The 18,562-nt window shown below is 38.2% G+C and overlaps 12 protein-coding genes across 12 annotated transcripts; 6 read left to right on the forward strand and 6 right to left on the reverse strand. All coding sequences in view use genetic code 12, as the record gives it.

Annotated features, from left to right (window-relative positions):
• Positions 1-252: 252 nt before the first annotated feature.
• I9W82_000709 (uncharacterized protein) lies at positions 253-714 on the reverse strand (the record flags this gene model as incomplete). Its single annotated transcript, XM_067695102.1, has 1 exon — positions 253-714. The coding sequence occupies one exon, from the start codon at positions 712-714 to the stop codon at positions 253-255; it is 462 nt and encodes a 153-aa protein (XP_067550733.1).
• A 275-nt stretch (positions 715-989) lies between these two features.
• On the forward strand, positions 990-1,681 carry ATP14 (F1F0 ATP synthase subunit h; the record flags this gene model as incomplete). The annotated part of the gene is made up of 2 exons (XM_067695104.1): positions 990-1,007; positions 1,367-1,681. 2 exons carry the CDS (start codon positions 990-992, stop codon positions 1,679-1,681), a joined length of 333 nt encoding a protein of 110 aa, XP_067550734.1.
• Positions 1,682-2,130: 449 nt separating this feature from the next.
• On the forward strand, positions 2,131-3,366 carry I9W82_000711 (uncharacterized protein; the record flags this gene model as incomplete). Its single annotated transcript, XM_067695105.1, has 1 exon — positions 2,131-3,366. One exon carries the CDS (start codon positions 2,131-2,133, stop codon positions 3,364-3,366), a length of 1,236 nt encoding a protein of 411 aa, XP_067550735.1.
• Positions 3,367-3,430: 64 nt separating this feature from the next.
• Positions 3,431-4,744, reverse strand: I9W82_000712 (uncharacterized protein; the record flags this gene model as incomplete). Its single annotated transcript, XM_067695106.1, has 1 exon — positions 3,431-4,744. The coding sequence occupies one exon, from the start codon at positions 4,742-4,744 to the stop codon at positions 3,431-3,433; it is 1,314 nt and encodes a 437-aa protein (XP_067550736.1).
• Positions 4,745-4,941: 197 nt separating this feature from the next.
• I9W82_000713 (uncharacterized protein) lies at positions 4,942-5,517 on the reverse strand (the record flags this gene model as incomplete). The annotated part of the gene is made up of 1 exon (XM_067695107.1): positions 4,942-5,517. The coding sequence occupies one exon, from the start codon at positions 5,515-5,517 to the stop codon at positions 4,942-4,944; it is 576 nt and encodes a 191-aa protein (XP_067550737.1).
• A 555-nt stretch (positions 5,518-6,072) lies between these two features.
• On the forward strand, positions 6,073-8,256 carry CDC46 (MCM DNA helicase complex subunit; the record flags this gene model as incomplete). The annotated part of the gene is made up of 1 exon (XM_067695108.1): positions 6,073-8,256. One exon carries the CDS (start codon positions 6,073-6,075, stop codon positions 8,254-8,256), a length of 2,184 nt encoding a protein of 727 aa, XP_067550738.1.
• Positions 8,257-8,348: 92 nt separating this feature from the next.
• Positions 8,349-8,742, reverse strand: SMD2 (mRNA splicing protein; the record flags this gene model as incomplete). Its single annotated transcript, XM_067695109.1, has 2 exons — positions 8,349-8,679; positions 8,738-8,742. 2 exons carry the CDS (start codon positions 8,740-8,742, stop codon positions 8,349-8,351), a joined length of 336 nt encoding a protein of 111 aa, XP_067550739.1.
• A 199-nt stretch (positions 8,743-8,941) lies between these two features.
• On the reverse strand, positions 8,942-11,251 carry I9W82_000716 (cleavage polyadenylation factor subunit; the record flags this gene model as incomplete). Its single annotated transcript, XM_067695110.1, has 1 exon — positions 8,942-11,251. The coding sequence occupies one exon, from the start codon at positions 11,249-11,251 to the stop codon at positions 8,942-8,944; it is 2,310 nt and encodes a 769-aa protein (XP_067550740.1).
• Positions 11,252-11,417: 166 nt separating this feature from the next.
• MEC3 (Mec3p) lies at positions 11,418-12,368 on the forward strand (the record flags this gene model as incomplete). Its single annotated transcript, XM_067695111.1, has 1 exon — positions 11,418-12,368. The coding sequence occupies one exon, from the start codon at positions 11,418-11,420 to the stop codon at positions 12,366-12,368; it is 951 nt and encodes a 316-aa protein (XP_067550741.1).
• A 97-nt stretch (positions 12,369-12,465) lies between these two features.
• SER1 (O-phospho-L-serine:2-oxoglutarate transaminase) lies at positions 12,466-13,644 on the forward strand (the record flags this gene model as incomplete). The annotated part of the gene is made up of 1 exon (XM_067695112.1): positions 12,466-13,644. One exon carries the CDS (start codon positions 12,466-12,468, stop codon positions 13,642-13,644), a length of 1,179 nt encoding a protein of 392 aa, XP_067550742.1.
• Positions 13,645-13,747: 103 nt separating this feature from the next.
• I9W82_000719 (GTPase) lies at positions 13,748-15,727 on the forward strand (the record flags this gene model as incomplete). The annotated part of the gene is made up of 1 exon (XM_067695113.1): positions 13,748-15,727. The coding sequence occupies one exon, from the start codon at positions 13,748-13,750 to the stop codon at positions 15,725-15,727; it is 1,980 nt and encodes a 659-aa protein (XP_067550743.1).
• Positions 15,728-15,782: 55 nt separating this feature from the next.
• On the reverse strand, positions 15,783-17,492 carry ILV1 (threonine ammonia-lyase; the record flags this gene model as incomplete). The annotated part of the gene is made up of 1 exon (XM_067695115.1): positions 15,783-17,492. One exon carries the CDS (start codon positions 17,490-17,492, stop codon positions 15,783-15,785), a length of 1,710 nt encoding a protein of 569 aa, XP_067550744.1.
• Between the last annotated feature and the right edge of the window lie 1,070 nt (positions 17,493-18,562).

The raw sequence follows: 18,562 nt of genomic DNA on the forward strand, positions 1-18,562 counted from the left end.
ATTAGAGAGTAGTTTAAGGATATAATGCACAAGCTTAAAATGAGAAGTTGAGAGCTTGAAGGTATTACAATGATGCTAGTTGTAGTTTGCTGACGATGCAGTTTACGTTGTGTAGACTGGCTTATATAGTTTATATAGAATTGAATAAATTTTATTACATTGAAAGGTCGTTTTGACAAATGAATCGTTGCAACGGCGTATCTTGACATGCTATACACTGAATACGGATATGCCCTAAATCTCTAAACTCCATCAACGCTGAATATTTTGATGAATTGCCATTTGTATCTCCTTTACATTATTGTATACTGCGGTAGGTGGTGGCGGTAAACCTATCAAATGTGGAGGCGGCGGGAGCATAAATTCTTCTTCTTCTTCTTCATCTTCTTCCCCCTTGTTTTCATCAGCAGACCTTTTCAAAGAGTTATCTGTAACATCTTTATCCCCACCTCTCTTATCTGTACTTTGTGTATAGCTATTGTTTGAAACCTTGTCCTCACTACCACTACCTCCAGGTATACCTTTATTCAACTTGTCAAAAGTTATTTCATATATTAGCTCTTGTGGATTCCATTCGCCAGTCTCTTTAGCTTTGAATTCATAGTAATCGCAATAGTATTTGATATGATGTTTACCCATCAAGTGTGATTTTCTGACACTCATTGTGTCATGAGTCAAATACGACTTGCAATAGTCACAGTAATACTTTGGCATGTTTCAAGTGTGATTCCTTTTCCCCTCTAAAGCTGGTGTTTATGAAGTGAAGATGGGATATATGTGTGTGGTATTATTACGATGGTATCACGTGAACAAATCAAAACATTTTGTCCAATTGAATTACATGATTCAAGGAAAATGCGAGAGTTTCACATTGAGCATAGTACACTACCCACACCTTCAATTGGTGAAAGGAAAAAAAAAAATTCATTTGGAAAAAAAGACAGTGTTCAACAAAACATACTTGAGAAAATACATCAGTAAAGGAGACAATGTTCAGACCAATTGCCGTATGTATATGAGTATTTGAGCTAAGGGAAGGAGTGTGAATGGATAGTGGCTTCCTCGGTGGTCGCACAGCAGAGAAGGGATCTGTTGACCGTGAAAAAATATCGCAGAATATCAACGACAACAATCGTATGGACATTGCCTCCCATATAGGCCAGTTGTCACTCAGATGAATAAATTAATGTTTTATTTCTTGGATCCATCTATACAACAATAGCAACTTTAGCTTCTTACCAAAATAAAATGTGGGGCAATTTTACAAAGCAATCGCATTGACACCAAAGCAACAGTAATCCAACATATCCTTACCATTGACCTTTTCCTTTCCATTGCATGATCTCATACTAACCACATTTTCTAGCGTGTATCGTCAAGAAGATTGTTTTCAATCACCCCAAGAAGATCAAACTTGATCGGTGACTTGTATGTTCAAAACATTAGACAATTCAAGCCTCATGCTCTTTCACAAGAAGAAATTGAATCAGCTGTAAAAAAATTTCAATTACCAGGTAAACCAACCATTCCTCAAATTCACCAATTATCAGCTGAAGAAGTTAAAGAATATGAACAAAGTGAAGTTGAAGCCGAAGCTGCTCAACCTGCTGCCGCTGACTCTGAAACTAAGCCAGATGAAGATTGGTTCGTCTTTGATGAAGTTGAAGCTGAAGGACATTAATGATGGAAACAAGAGTCGATTTGTGAATCAATGTAAGTTGTCACAGGTTGATTCAATTTTTGTATAAGGAAGTATAGAAATGGAATGATTAAATATTCATCAAATGAGTGACTGGTAGAGGAGGGTGGCAGTTGCCGATGCCACGGGATTCAGATAAGTTGTGAGTTTGTGTTGAGTCAAACCACTTTAAGTAGTGGACCGTGCGCAGAGTTTCTTCCTCTGGGGAAAAGCACTCATTCAATTGGAAAACTGTGCTTTGCGGATCGCTTTATATCTCTACTTTGACGCACATTTCGGGAGATGTGCCTACCACACGTAGTTTACTTGAGAGAGCAAAAAAGTGGTTCCTCATACACCACTTTTTTGTGTCACTATCAACGCGAGGAAATCAAAACAAAAGGTCCCTTCAAAACAACCTCTTTCTTTACAACAAAAACTACATCTCCACAATGGCGACATCAGAGGCGACGTCCGACGTCTCAAAAGTGAAGGCTTTAGCTGAGCTTGTTAATGCTACTTTAGAATCAAGGGCCTACATCGATACAAAGCTATTATTCCCAAGCATAAATTGGTCATATCTTACTGCAGATCAAAACAACACTAGTGAGATCAGCCAGTTACAACCTACGGAAACAATTTGCAAGAATGATGAAAATATACTCCGTGTGATTTATGAACTCATTACTAGTATTGATAAGAATCGTAACCGTCAAAAGAATCTCAATGATACTTTAACTATCAAGAATCGCCAAATTGATGAATTAAATCATCGAGTAATGACGCTAGAAAAGAAATTAGCCACGACGGAACATAGGAGTAGGGACTCACAAATTGACCATACTGCATTGTCTAAACAGATTACTCTGTTGTCACAAGCTAATAAGTTGCAACTGAAAAATATCAAAACTTTGACAGCTGCAAATAGAGACTTGCAAGCTAAATATCGAGTAGAATTGAAGAGAAAGAATTTGGCAATTACCAACTTGAAGAATAAACTAATTGAAAAAAAGACTTTAAGTTCAACTATTGAGTACGGGATTCCATTGACTCCGTCACCACTGCAGCCATCTACAGTAAATCTAGGTGGTGAGGATGTAAATGAGGGTATTTACAACAACGCACCCATAATTGACAACAGTTTAGCCAACTTGGGTATAACGTTCAATAATCCCGAGTTTATGAATTTCCAACAAAAGATAAACAATGACAGCTCTTCAGAATATATCAAATCATTAACGATGATTATTGAAAGTATAGCTGGTGAAAATTACAAACTAACGAAATTCATCCAACATGTTAAGAAGTATCTATCATTGGTCAATTCTCAAATTGCAAATTATAAAGGAGTAGAATTGGATCTAGAAATTATCCCTAATCCATCAGATCTAATAGATTTGAAACAATTGAATGAACAAGTGGATGAAGAAGTTATACAGAAATTTTACAATGAGATTGATAATTCTGAAGTTGTTGCATTACCATTGGTGAATGAGTTTTATAAATTATATCATAATTTGAAACAAGTGTTAGAGTTGGTGGCTAATGTTGGTATAGATCTGGATGCACAAAAAGTTATTGACACTCTTCGACAGGATTTGAAAGTAACAAAGGATTGTTTACAAGATTCATTGGAAATGAATGAAAAGTGGAAAAAGCTTGCTAGGAATAGGGATGGGACGAATTAAAATAGCTAGCTATGTAAAATTAGATAATTAATAAAAACGGATTAGAGTTAACAACTGAAAGCGATCACTCCGATACTCTGTGGAGGAAAACTCTTAACAACATAACCGCCTCCAAGGGGAAATCTTTGATCAGACCGTTGACCTTCAAAGGATGGTCCCCTCTTTCCTTCAGGAACAACTCATTTTCCGATGATATTCCAAAGTAGGTTTTCAAGAGCTTTCCTTTACAGTAGATCTCTTTGTAAAAATCTTCTGTTTCAAGTAAAAACAACTCTTGGGCATTAGAATCGTCCAAAGGGCCTTCCGGAAGCGAGTCATCGGTCAGTGTGTCTTCCAGCAGCCTTTCACTCAAATTGGCCAAATCAATTACCCCATCAGTCCTCTCTGGTTCTCTTTCTGTCTCATCAACCTCATTTGCTGATGGTTTCCGAATATAAAACTTCTCAATTTGAATAACATCGCCTGGTTCTAATAATGGGAAATCGGACTCTCTGGTACCAACAAATGGTCTAGTTACAATCACCAAATGTCCAACTCTTATGTGGTTATGAGAGAGCATTTCACGTATCCCGAGAATTGCTTTTCCTCTAGCCCCATCTTTATTATTTTTGAATTCCGATCCGGTCACAATGGGAGTCTCTGCTGTTGGCTGTACTAATGGAGGTGAATCAAAAAGTGAGAGGCTAGACACTGGTTGGGCAATAATTGTGGGGTTTTCAACATCAATCTCATCCTCGTTATCAGCAGGAGCTTCCTCTTCTTCCTCTTCTTCTTCGTCATTGTTACCTCCAATTCCAACCGCATCTGTAGAATCGCCAACTATTTCAAATCTGGAAAGATTGATTGCAGAGTCAATGTCGAGATTTTGAGGCTCGTGTGGGACAGCAAACCTTTCATGAGCACTTCCAAATTCTCCTAAGCTCTCAGATGGTTCATCTCTGGTTCCTGGTATATCTCTCACTGCGGTACTTTGTGGAATATCAACTTGCTCCTCGCCAGATAAAACCAAGTCTTCTGCAGAGTCAGGTACCTCTTGTGTGGATTCATGTTGCTCATTCGAATTAGTTTGGTGTGCATTGTTGTTTCTGTCCAGAATTGAAGACCCCATTGGATAACTATCTAAAGCAACGTTTGAACCATTAGATATCGAATGATGGCTACCTGAATGAGGGGGGTTGGAAGGAAATTGCTGCTCCAAGTCTGAGTTCCTAGCTCTCGTTGAATGAGTATGGAACCTCTTTCTGTTGCCTGGTTTGATTGACAAAATATGTAAATACCAGTAAGGATCGGTAAGGGAGGTAACCATTAGCAACGTAAACACTGTCAATGACAATGTAACAATCAATAGAATAAGGAGTGCCGTATCAGAACCAGTCATTGTAGATACCACTTATGAATAAGATACTCTTTAGTTGCCAGATCTGATCTTGTAAGATATGTTTGTAGAAAGATATGTGGTGATGGTGATGTGCACTCGTGTGTATGATTTTGGTTGCAAATACGAAGTCCCCTCATTTACCCCCTCTTTTCCCATTGTAGAGTGTAAATGTACACCTTACTACTCCTTCTGCTTTTTTACTTAATCTTTATCTCATTTAAATCTACTTTAGCTGACTTTATGAATTTATCAAACTCATCATCATCATCTTCAACACCTTTTTGTTTTGTTAGTGTCTCCCCATCTTGAGTAGCAAGTTCTTCCATCAACTTTTGTTCTTCTTCCAATAACCTTGCCTTTTCTGCTTCTTTTGCTTCATTTATTGCACGGTACTTTCTATTTGATTTCTTGGTTTTACTCTGCTTCACTTTCTGAGCTCTTTCAGCCACAACAGTATTTCTACTAGTCTCTGGGTTGTATAGGTCATCCAACTTCAATGCTAAAATTTCTCTGGCTTTTTTCCTATTTTGTTCCTGTGATCGTGTTGCTTGACATGTAACAACTATACCTGTTGGTTTATGAGTCAATTGTACCTTGGAATTTGTCTTGTTGATTTTCTGTCCTCCTGGACCTCGGCCTCCCTTTATAAAATTTTCTTCAATTTCTTCCTCTTTGATTAACCATTTAGGTCGTGGTGGTAGTTTATTCTTTTTAGGAATAGCATAAAGAATTGAAGAAGTTGATGTGAGTCGTCTTATAGGATACCTTAACATTTAGCGTACAGGACCTTCAAAGAAATGACAAGTGGGGATGCAATCGATTATATATTGTGCTACCAATTGATTTTATAGTATTGTCGCAACTTAAACACGATACTGCATTTCACTTTGTCTTTCTTAATTGTATATCTTTTAGTGAAGATGGCTTTCTAGGTGCTATATACGCTCACAAATACGACTCTTATTACTGCTTCAATTTGTATCTGCACTCCATCTCTACGTATATGTTGTGATAAGAGATTATTGAGTTAAGCTTGAGGTGATACGCGTGTGGTTTAATCAGTACAAAAACAAAATTCAATAATTTAACCCAATTGGGAATACACGTTTTTCATTTCAAAAGTAAGAATAAAATTTTTAGATCTTTTTATAAAACCATACAGCTGCTTTCTTGGATTATCACAAGTCAAATCGTATCTCCTTTGCTAGTTATACTGTTGCTTTACTCGTTAGAGAACTGTCACTTCAAGAAAAAAAACTTTTGCTATAACTGCCTATTCAAGATACCCACCAGTTTCAACCAAACACGTCTAACAGTATTCAAAAGCCATGTCATTTGAACGTCCAAGCGTGTATTCTGCACCTGTCCTTCAAGGTGAGAGTCCCAGTGATGACTCTCATAATCAAATCACTAAAGCCTTCCGTACATTCATATTGGAGTTTAGGTTGGATTCACAATTTATTTACAGAGATCAATTACGTGAAAACTTGTTAATCAACAACTATTTTCTTAAAGTTGATAGTGAACATCTTATTGGGTTTAATGAGGAATTAAATAAAAAATTAACCGATGATCCATCTGAAATGATTCCACTTTTCGAAATTGCTATTACGGATATTGCTAAAAGAATTGCTTACTTGTCCAAAGATGAAATTCCTGCAAATTTCCCAACTTGCCAATTAATTTTGTATTCACAAGCAAACAAAGTCTCAATTAGACATTTGGATTCAGAACATATTTCAAAAATTGTCAGAGTAAGTGGGATTATCATCTCAGCTTCTGTTTTATCATCAAGAGCCACTGAAGTACAATTAATATGTCGTCAATGTAAACATACTATGCAGTTAAAAGTCAAGTCAGGATTTGGTCCTATTCAATTACCTAAATGTCAAAGTCCTCACAACATTGATCCAAATTCCACTCAAGAAAAATGTCCACAAGATTCTTATGTCATTGACCATGACAAGTCCCATTTCGTTGATCAGCAAATTTTGAAATTACAAGAATGTCCAGATATGGTTCCTGTTGGTGAAATGCCTCGTCATATTATGTTACAAACTGATAGATATATGACTAACCAAGTTGTCCCTGGTACCAGAGTAACAATTGTTGGTATTTACTCCATTTTCCAATCTAAGCAAAGAGCAGGTAACAGCAGTGCTAGCAATGTTGCCATTCGTAATCCATACTTGAAAGTTCTTGGTATTCAAACAGACATCGATAATGGAGCCAACGGGCATGGTATCACATTTAGTGAAGAAGAAGAGGAGGAATTTTTAAAGTTATCAAGAATGTCCAATTTGTACGATATTTTTGCCAATTCTATTGCTCCTTCGATTTATGGAAACCAGGATATCAAAAAGGCCATCACTTGTTTGTTGATGGGTGGTTCCAAAAAGATTCTTCCTGATGGAATGAGGTTGAGAGGTGATATCAACGTTTTATTGTTGGGAGATCCAGGTACTGCCAAATCACAATTGTTGAAGTTTGTTGAGAAAATTGCCCCCATTTCAGTTTATACATCCGGTAAAGGTTCGTCTGCCGCTGGTTTGACTGCATCTGTTCAAAGGGACCCTCAGACTAGGGATTTCTACTTGGAAGGTGGTGCAATGGTGTTGGCTGATGGTGGTGTTGTTTGTATCGATGAATTTGACAAGATGAGAGATGAAGATAGAGTGGCAATCCATGAAGCGATGGAACAACAAACAATTTCCATTGCCAAGGCTGGTATCACAACCATATTGAATTCTAGAACATCGGTTTTAGCAGCAGCTAACCCCGTTTTTGGAAGATATGACGAATTTAAATCACCAGGAGAAAATATCGATTTCCAATCTACAATCTTGTCTAGATTTGATATGATTTTCATTGTCAAAGATGATCATAATGAGAACAGAGATCTTTCAATTGCCCATCACGTTATGGATGTGCACGCAGGTGGTAAAACTCAGGAATTGCAACAAGAAGGAGAGATTCCAGTGGAAACAATGAAGAGATATATTCAATATGTCAAGTTGAGATGTGCCCCTCGTTTAACTGCTGAAGCCTCTGAGAGGTTATCATCCCATTTCGTCTCCATTAGGAGAAGATTACAAATCAATGAAAATGAAATGAATGAAAGGTCCTCAATCCCAATCACTGTTCGTCAATTAGAGGCCATCATTCGTATAACAGAATCATTGGCCAAATTGAGATTAAGTCCAGTTGCTACTGAGGAGCACGTAGAGGAAGCCATTAGGTTATTCACTGCCTCAACCATGGATGCTGTCGATCAAGGTCTTGGAAACAGTGCAGATGCCACATTGAATGCTGAAATTAAAAAGGTTGAACAAGAATTAAGAAGAAGATTGCCAATTGGTTGGTCTACTGCTTATAGAACCTTGAGGAAAGAGTTTGTCGATTCTGGTAAGGCTAGCAGCTCGGCATTAGAAAAGGCTTTGTATATTTTAGAAAGACACGAGGTTATCAAATTCAGGCACCAAGGTCAAAATATACTTAGAGTTGGGGTTTAGATTACAGACGGGGATTCAATTTTTGTTTTGTATATTATTAAACATTGTACTATAATTTTAACACACGGCGATACTTCAAAGGCCTATTGGTCTCACGCTTTCAATATTATAATAACCGAATCACCTCTCAAAAACATCTTACTCACAAACCTCTCCCTCGAAACACTCTTTGTCTGATTAAATTCATTCTTCACCGTCTCAGTCCATAATTCTTTAACATTCTCCAACACTAAATTGCAATGTCTATCAAAAGCTCGGATTTTACCAACCAATTTATGATTATTACGACACGATATTATTACTGGTGTGTTTTCTTTCTGGGCTTGGTTTATGAGTGACATGGGACCGTGCAAGAACTCGAATTCTTCTAGTTTCGCGAGCTCGAGTTCTGTGAGTTCTGATCGTGGACGATCTATGAATTCGCTATAGTTTGAGTTAGTAAAAGATGTCTCACAATACATAATCGCGTTTCAGCACGTACCTCATTGTTGTAGTTGTAATGTGTTCAAGTGTAGTACGTGTTGTTTAAATGTTAAAAGAGTTCAATCCTTATGATGGCTTTGGTGGTCTTGTGATGTGTTGCTGGTTTTTCTTTTAGTGATGGGATTTTTTTTCAATCAGTTGAATCGCGCACAAAACATCAACCATTACTACAGGATACAATTACAAGGGATACACGTTTATTCTATTTAGGTGGCAAGGCCAATGGTGCAGTTAGCGTAGTACCACGCTTTATAATAGTCTCTATACGATCCTTCAACACCTTTGAAGCACACTCCACTTTCAAAGTCCTGTAATCTATATTTGCAACACTTTTTCCTATCGAGACTTTAGCCTTGTCATCATCCAAATTTTGTAAAGACTCACCAAATTGGGCTCCCAAGAGAAGCTGGAGTTGGGATATCCTGCTGGCAATGTCGGATTTCATCACCGTCGATGTGCTTTCCTTCTCTTGTTTGATATGTGTGGGTTGATGAGTATGAGAATGCTGGGATGATGACATTTTCACCGATGCTGGTGACGAATCGATAGAATATAATATAGCAATTATACCATCTGCCAATGAGTCAGCCATCAAATTGTCATTAATCCATTCCACCGATATGAAAAGTCCAGGACTTTCTGATCTATCTACTAAAATGTCTACTACATCCATAATCACACACTCCCACTCGTTTTCATCGTCATTGAGGATATTGATGTAGCCAAACATTTGCTCCAAGTGCCATATCATCAAGGATAAGTTGGCGTTGATTTTGAGACTCATTTTGGACTTTACAATCGATGTAGATAGCTGGGTGAATTCATTCAAGTCTTGCAATTGTACGAGATCCAACTCAAAATCTTTCGACACAAGTACTCCCGAGACTATTTGTCCCGGTTTGAAAGTGTTTGATTCACCGTTGGCCATTTGTTTCGAATTGGAATCTTCCTCGTCTTCCGGTTTAACTTCCTCATCCACCTCGGTGATCTTCTCTTCAATCTCCTGCTTCAACGTTTGCAACTGCTCCTCAGCAAGTGACCCAAGCACTTTAGCTATTTTCAATCCTTTAAATGCAATGTTAAGCTCTTCACAATTCCTAGGATTAAACACTTTAACTTCTTTATCGGTTCCCTTTCTTGAAGAGTACTTACTAAGCAAAGCCGACTTTAACCTACCCATGGGAACTGAATCTCCATGAACCAATATTATTCTTGAAGGCGACACTTTGTCGATGAATTCGGAATTTTGTTGGAAGTCAACATGGGCAGCAAACGAAATCTCTTCCACTCCTATCCTCCTTGGAATGCTCAAGTCTGGGTTATTCAGCGATTGAATGACCTGAGGCTCCTTTAACAAATCTTTTGCCATTGTTCCTTCAACGGAGTATCCTGTCAATATCACAAGATTTTTCTGTTCTGGTGCCCATTTCTCCAACAACTGCCTCGACACACCAGCTTGTAACATCCCGGGTGTTGCTACAACTACAGATGGACCTAAATCTGAAAACTTTGCAAGGTTCCTGATTGACTTGATATACTTAAAGTCAAATGGACTAGATTTGGAGTCATCTGAAGACGATGAGAGCCGTATTTTATCATTCATAATACCAGTGTATGTTTCATAAACGGCCATACATTTCCTAGCTAGATCAGAGCAGTAATAAACGCTGACATTTTGTAAATCTTCATTCTTTTCCCAATACTCGTCAAGAATTAACAAAAGCTCTTGTGCATTACCCAATGCAAAAACAGGTAACAAGACTCTTCCTCCTTTCGTTATTGTGGCATGGATATGATTGGTGAGCTTCTGTTCTAATTCAGCCTTGGGCTCCAATGTACCAGTACCGAATGTCGACTCGGTAATTAACACATCTGGTTTAACAGGTGGGACCTCTGCTGAAGGTAAATGCCGATTCTCCTCTCTTGAATAATCACCTGTGAAAAGTACTTTCAAGCCTCCAATTTCGATCAAGTACATGCATGCTCCAAGAACGTGACCGGCATAGTAAGCAGTAAATCGAATCCCGTCAACTTCCATTGTTGAGTGGAAATCAATTGTTTCGATCCTATCAAATGATTTGAATATATCATCATCTGTGTACAAGTTTCCCCCTTCATCACTACCTCCGCCACTACTTCCTTCCGTCCTTGAGTTCCCAATAGATGTTACTCGAACGAAATCCTGCATCAACCAACGATAAATGGCTTTTGTAGCATGGGTCATGAAAACTTTACCTCTAAAATTCGACTGCTGCATGACATAAGGTAATGACGCCGAATGGTCAACATGGAAATGGCTCACCAATAAAATATCAACTTTAGACAAGTCATATTCATCGAAATATGGGAATGATGCGTGCCCACTCAATGCAGGATGCATTCCAGCATCCAACATAATCACCTTGTTTTTATATTCAATAATATGACACGATCGTCCAACTTCATTACAACCCCCGAGTCCAAAGAACTTGAAATTCTCTTCATTGGAGAAGGAGGTGTTATCTTCACTCATGGTTCGTGTAGCGTATGTGATGGGTGTGGAATAGAATGATTGGATTGTAAGAGAATCTTTCAAGGTCGATGTTTTTCAAATCTTTTTCTTTTGCAAATTCTATTGTGTTGCGGGTTTTTACCCACCCAGATGGGACCAGTTACAACAACTCCACAAGCCCTATAAGATGAAGCTAAAGCTTATGACGAGGAATATCGAAAAGCTCAAAGACACATTAGCTCTAATATCTCATTTAAGAAAATTTGTTATACTCAAAATCACGCCGAAAGAGCTCAATGTCATTCTGGTAAACAGTGGATCTGTCAAGCTGGAGCCCCAAGTATGGTGTAAATTCAGCACTTCGAGTCTATTTGAAAGCATGGAGATTCAAAGTATGAGAGATAATACTATCCTGATGGAGATAAATATAGATCTACTCCTACAAACATTGAGAAATTTCGATAAAGCCAACAGCGAAGGATTAAACATAAGACTACAAAGAACAGATGCGAGTGGAGAACAAGGGACAAGTACAAAGAATGGACGAACGGCTTCGTTAGCTTTATTTTATTCCAATATCAATGTCAACTCCAATGTCATAAACCACACCTTTAGAATACCTGTGAAAATACTAAAGGAAGCTCAAGACTACTTTCAAGAACCATCCCACACCGATGTTGGTTTGATAGTGAGACTACCGAGTGAATTCATTACCATTTTCAAGCGTTTAGAGAAATTCAAGAAAACGTCCTTTAATGATATCGTGTCCATACAAGCAAGTAATAGAGACGTTGGGAGTTTGCAATTTGTTTTGGAAGACGATGGTAAATTTAAAGTAACTGTGAGTTGGAAAACAAAACTAGAATTTCACAAGCCAATAGCAACTGATGCTGATACCATTCGAGAGTCGTTGAAGAACGTTGATACCATGATTCTGGAGAACTCAGACCTTGTGAGTCCAGAAGTGGTGAATCTAAGTGTTAAGTTGAAGGATTGGCAACTGGCGTCGAAAATTGTAGGACGTTGTAAGACGGTAATTTTGTGTATTGGTCATCGGAACTGTAGTCTTCATTGTTTATTAGATGAGACCGAGGATGTTGAGCTAGTCTACTTCATCAACGGTATTAGAAGTGTGTAATATAATTAGAACAGAGTCATTTTAAGCGCGCATCCTTTTTAAATTTTTTCAATTTTTGATGAATCATTCTTTATCACACCCCCCAATTGATAGCATAATGGTTGAAGGCAGAACTTTAGATAGAAAAGAGGCCGACTTTTTTGGTGCTGGGCCTGCACTCTTACCTGCTGATGTCCTACAAGAAGCTGCATATGACTTGATCTCCTACAACAATGACATTGTTGGAATTGCTGAGATCTCTCATCGTTCCAAACCAGCAATTGCTGTCATCGATGACACCAAAAACAACTTAAAGAAATTGCTTGAAATTCCTGACAATTATGAAGTGTTTTTCCTTCAAGGTGGAGGTACAACTGGTTTCTCTTCAATTGCTTACAACTTGTTTGCCAATCATGCTAAAAGAACAGGTAAGAAAGGAAGGGCTGCATATGCAGTTACTGGTTCATGGTCAGCTAAAGCTGCGGAGGAGGTCAAACGTTTAGGCTTTGAAGTGGATACTGTTGTGAATACCAAACTGTCAAACTACAGCGATATCCCACCATACTCTGATTGGGAGCCAATTAAGGAAAATACTTCTTATTTGTGGGTTTGCGATAATGAAACAGTTCATGGGAATGAATTTCAAGATACACCAGGCTCAGACTACTTACCAGAAGGCGTTGAATTAGTGGCGGATATGTCATCGAATATCTTGTCTAAAAAGATTGACATTGGTAAGTATGGGTTGATCATGGCAGGTGCACAAAAGAACGTCGGTATTGCTGGTTTGACAATTTACATAATCAGAAAGGATTTGTTGGAGCAAGCTTCAGATGAGGAATTGAGAAAGTTGGACATACCATTACTGCCTATCGCCATTCACTACCCAACTGTTGTTAAAAACAATTCAGCTTACAACACGATTCCTATTTTTGCTTGTCAAATCTTGAAATTGGTGACCGATAAGCTTCTCGAGGAAGGAGGTCTAGAGGAGAGAGAGAAGGTCAATAAAAAGAAAGCCGAGCTTTTATATAAAGTTTTGGATTCCTACCCAGACTTTTATATCTTGCCAGTGAAAAATCATAAAGTCAGATCTAACATGAATGTTGTATTCAAATTACCAAGTGAGGAATTGAATGCCAAATTTGTTGCTGAAGCCGATGCTGCCGACTTGAAGGGTTTGAAAGGTCACAGATCAGTTGGAGGAATTAGAGCATCGATCTATAACGCTGTCTCCCTTGCAAGTGTTGAAAGATTGGTAAAGTTTGTTGATGAGTTTGCCAAGGCTAATAGCTAGAATTGTATAAGCACACTTCTCAATCTAATTTTGCGCACTAAAAAACGGGAACCAAAGAAAAGACTTTGAAATTTTTCACTTTTTTGTAGCCTTTCTGCAAAGAATGTTTATAACATCATGGCGCCATTTACGTACTCCACTACGATATAGTCAATTCTGCATAAGGCGCTACTCACAAGCATCTTCGCACAATGTATTATCCACAGAAGAAAAGAAACAAAAGCTAAATCAAGATAAATTTCGTAAAGAATTGGAAGAACGAATAGCGAAAATTCCCATCGCAAATTATCGAAATTTCAGCATTGTGGCACATGTTGATCATGGGAAGTCGACATTATCTGATCGACTCTTGGAACTCACGGGTGTGATTCAACCTGGTTCTAAATCGCAAGTGCTTGATAAGCTAGATGTTGAAAGAGAACGAGGAATCACAGTGAAAGCTCAAACAGTGTCGATGATTTATAACGATCCAAAATCTCAAAAGGATTACCTACTACACCTAGTTGATACTCCAGGACATGTTGATTTTAGAGCAGAAGTTTCGAGAAGTTATGCTTCTTGCGGAGGGGCATTGTTGTTAGTCGATGCATCACAAGGAGTTCAAGCACAGACTGTTGCAAATTTTTATCTTGCTTATAGCATGGGATTGAAATTAATTCCGATAATAAATAAAATTGATCTTGATCTGGCTGATATTCCAAGAGCTATTGAACAGGTGGAGACAACCTTTGAGTTGGATCCAGCGGATTGCATTCCAGTGAGTGCCAAAACAGGTTTGAATGTGGATCATATTATTCCATCCATTATTGAAAAAATTCCAGCACCTACAGGAGATGAAAGAAAACCACTCAAAGCACTACTTGTGGACTCGTGGCACGACCCGTATGTCGGCGTGGTGATGTTGATCCACGTGGTTGATGGAAAATTGAAAAAGGGAATGAAGGTGTTATCTGCGCACTCCAACAAGCCTTACGATGTGAAAGAGGTTGGGATAATGTATCCTGATAGGACGCCAATGGACTGGGTCAAAGCTGGGCAAGTAGCATACGTCATACCAGGTATGAAGAACCCCAGGGAAGCTTTGGTTGGTGATACATTCTTTCAATTAGGGAAAAGTGAAGGATTAGAACCTCTACCTGGTTTCGAAGAACCTAAGCCAATGGTTTTTGTTGGTGCGTTTCCGGCTGATGGTCGTGATTTTAATGCTATGGATGATCAGATGCAGAATTTAGTGTTGAATGACAGGTCAGTAACTTTGGAAAAGGAGACTTCCAATGCATTGGGATTAGGTTGGAGACTTGGGTTTTTGGGATCGTTACATGCTTCTGTATTTAAAGAAAGATTGGAAAACGAGTATGGTGCAAAGATTATTCTCACGGCTCCAACAGTACCATACAAGATCATTTATCGTGATGGGAAAGAGAAGATTATTACAAACCCAGATGATTTTCCAACTAACAAAATTGTGAACGAAGTTGACTGCTTTATGGAGCCGTATGTGGAGGCAATAATGACGTTACCAAATGAGTATGTGGGAACAGTGATGACGCTTTGTTTAAGCAATAGAGGTGAGCAAAAGGACATTGAATATCTAAACACAGGGCAAGTGATGCTAAAGTATGAAATTCCAATGGCGCAGTTGGTTGAGGATTTCTTTGGTAAATTAAAAGGCTGCACTAAAGGTTATGCCTCATTGGATTACGAGGAAGCGGGTTATAGGAAATCTGATATTGTCAAAATGGAATTGTGTGTGAATGGCGAGCCACAAGATGCCTTGACTACAATCATACATAAATCTCAAGCATTATCTAAAGGAAAGGATTATGTGACCCGGTTCAAAAAGTACTTACGTTACCAGCTTTTCGAAGTTGCAATACAGGCGAAAGTTAACAACAAGGTAGTTGCAAGAGAAACAATAAAAGCCAAGAGAAAAGATGTGACTCAAAAGTTGCATGCTGCTGATATCTCGAGGTATAAGAAATTGTTGGAGAGGCAAAAGGAAGGTAAGAAGCAGATGAAGGCCACTGGAAGGGTAACCATTGGTAATGACGCATACCAAGCATTTTTACGACGTGATGATTAAAAAAAAAAAAGTGTTTTTTTCTTTAAAACTTGTATATACAAAAGTAGAGCCTGTATTAGTTTTTCAAAAATTTCTTGTAAAAGACGTTTTCCGACTCATCGACAAATGTGTAACCAATCTTTTTCAAAAACTCTTGAAACTCTGCCTCTGAACCATCAGGTAAGATAAACCCACAAAGGACTTTACCAACATCGTGTCCATGGTTTCTATAATTGAATAAACTGATATCCCAGTCACTTTTCAAAGCTTGTAAAAAGTTAAACAATGCATTTGGTTTCTCTGGGAATTCAAACAGGTACAATTTTTCATTTTCGGTTCTTGAAATGTGGGATTTTCCACCAACCAAGTAACGACCATGAGATTTGGCCAATTCATTTTCGGAAATGTCCACAACTTCGAATCCTGCTTTGGTCATGGCTTCGATGACTGAAGGCTTTTCAGCTTTTTTATCGACAACGTTGAAGGAAACAAAGATGTTGGCTTTTTCAAGTCCGCTGCATCTGTAAGAAAACTCGGTAATTGCTCTTGGATTTATGAGTTGTTGTAAAATAGCAAATTCTCCTGGTTTCTCGGGTATAGTAACTGCCAAAGAAACTTCTTTACCTTCACCCAAAACGGCTCTTTCACTTACAAATCTTAGCCTATCAAAGTTCATGTTGGCACCAGATAAAACGGGCACGTAAGTTTTATTCTTGTGATCAACCTCTGGATGGTTCTCGATATATTTTTTCAATCCTGCAACAGACAATGCCCCTGAAGGTTCAGTAATGGATCTTGTGTCCTCGAAAATATCCTTGATGGCGGCACAAATCTCATCAGTATTGACCAACACAACCTCATCAACTAAGTCTTTGCACAATCTCCAAGTTTCATCCCCAAGAACTTTGACAGCAGTTCCATCAGCAAATTGTCCAACTTTATCCAAATGCGTCAGTTTTTTGTTCTTCAACGATTGATACAATGCATCAGCGTCATATGTTTCTACACCAATGATTTTAACGTGTGGAGCAATGTGTTTCATGTACACAGCAACTCCTGCAATTAATCCACCACCTCCAACTGGAACAAATATAGCATCCAATTTATCCAATCGCAATTGTCTCGTGATTTCCAACGCAACTGTACCTTGACCTGCGATAACATACGGATGATTAAATGGGGGAATGTTTACCAAATTATTTTCCTTACTTAATCTAGTACACTCTTGCTTTGCAGAATCAAAATCATCACCATACAAAACCACTTGAGAACCCAACCTTGAGACATTGCTGTACTTTATTGATGGGGTGGGTGTAGGCATTACGATTGTGGCCGGAATGTTTAATTTGCTAGCTGAATATGCAACTCCCTGTGCGTGATTTCCGGCAGAACATGCTATAACACCAGACATTGGCTGTTTCGCGTTAGAATGCAAGTGGGCAATCATGTTGTATGCACCTCTCAACTTGAAAGAGAAAACTGGCAACAAATCCTCCCGTTTGAGGTATACATCTGAGCCACATCTTCTTGATAAGTTAATTGCATGTGATAAAGGTGTACCTGCATCCAGAACCACATCATAAACTCTCGACGTTAAAATCAATTTGATGTAGTCAGGTTGCGTCGTTGTGCTTCCACCTTGAGGATCCTGTATAAAATCTGAATCTGAAAGTTCTGGCCATTGAGATGCGACAGTAGCATTGTGTCTAATAAATGATTTGGCGGTATGTAGACGAAAAGAAGCTAATATTTGCCTAGTCGCAACTCCTCGTCTGAGACAAATCATTGCAAGATTAGATTATGTGTGGGTTTGAATAAGTGAATGAACAAGAATTTGACCTGGTGTTTACCAAGAAAAAAAAAAAAATTAAAAAGAAACCGAATCAAAAAGTATGAATATATGACTTGAAGTTCGATGGTTGATTTACTGCAACTCTAAAAAAAAATCTGCAAGAGATCAATCCGATTGAGTCATATAAGCGGAACAGGAGAAGTGAGAGCGAAGAAGTGAAAAATTGGAAAAAAAAAAAAAAAAAAAAAAAGCATGGTTAAAGTAGTACAAAGCCATATTGATCAATTCGCACGACAGTTGTAATTTGTGTCAAGTTTATTTCTGTATGCAGCAGTAAACATCTGTTATCGTTTCCTTATTACTTGGGATACAAAGTGGGTAAGGACAAACTATTAAAACTTTGCTGGCGTGAGCTATTTGGAGTTAGCTCGTCATAATTACAGCCACCCAAACTATGTCTATCGAGTAGCTTTACCACCAATGGCTTTGTTATTTCGATTGTTCAACCACTGAAACTCCAATTCCCAAAATGGTTGCAAAACAGAGTAGAAAAGCTGTCAATTACATACAAACAAGAAATATAATATAGACTAGATGTTTATGTCATGTATCTACTTGTGAATGATGCTTCTTAAACCCTCGTAAACAAATGCTTTCGAGAGACTATATGCTTCTAAAATTCGTTTATTTACGTTACTACCTCTATACAATGATCATCCACGTAAAGGCTATTAGATGCACTGTTTTTTCATCTTGCATTAAGGAAGCGAATTCGAAACTTCAATGTACACAAAACCATTGGTAAGTAAGTAGATATCTCCTTTATCCTTGCTAACCTTCTATCATATAAAACTTGCAACATAACATAAAAATGGTTTCTCCGAAAACAAAATAGAAAATAGAAAAAAAAAGATACCACCTACGCCTCCACAAATTGGACTGGTTTAAACTTTTGTTCGATCTAGAGTCACTGGGTCCTGTATTAACTCGTCACTTTCACCAGTAAACGTCTTCGTTTCTGGATTGGTTGTCATCACCACTTGCATCAGTTTCTACAAGCATCC

The sequence above is a fragment of the Candida metapsilosis genome (assembly GCF_017655625.1).
Source record: "Candida metapsilosis strain BP57 chromosome Unknown scaffold1, whole genome shotgun sequence".
NCBI lineage: Eukaryota > Fungi > Ascomycota > Pichiomycetes > Serinales > Debaryomycetaceae > Lodderomyces > Lodderomyces metapsilosis.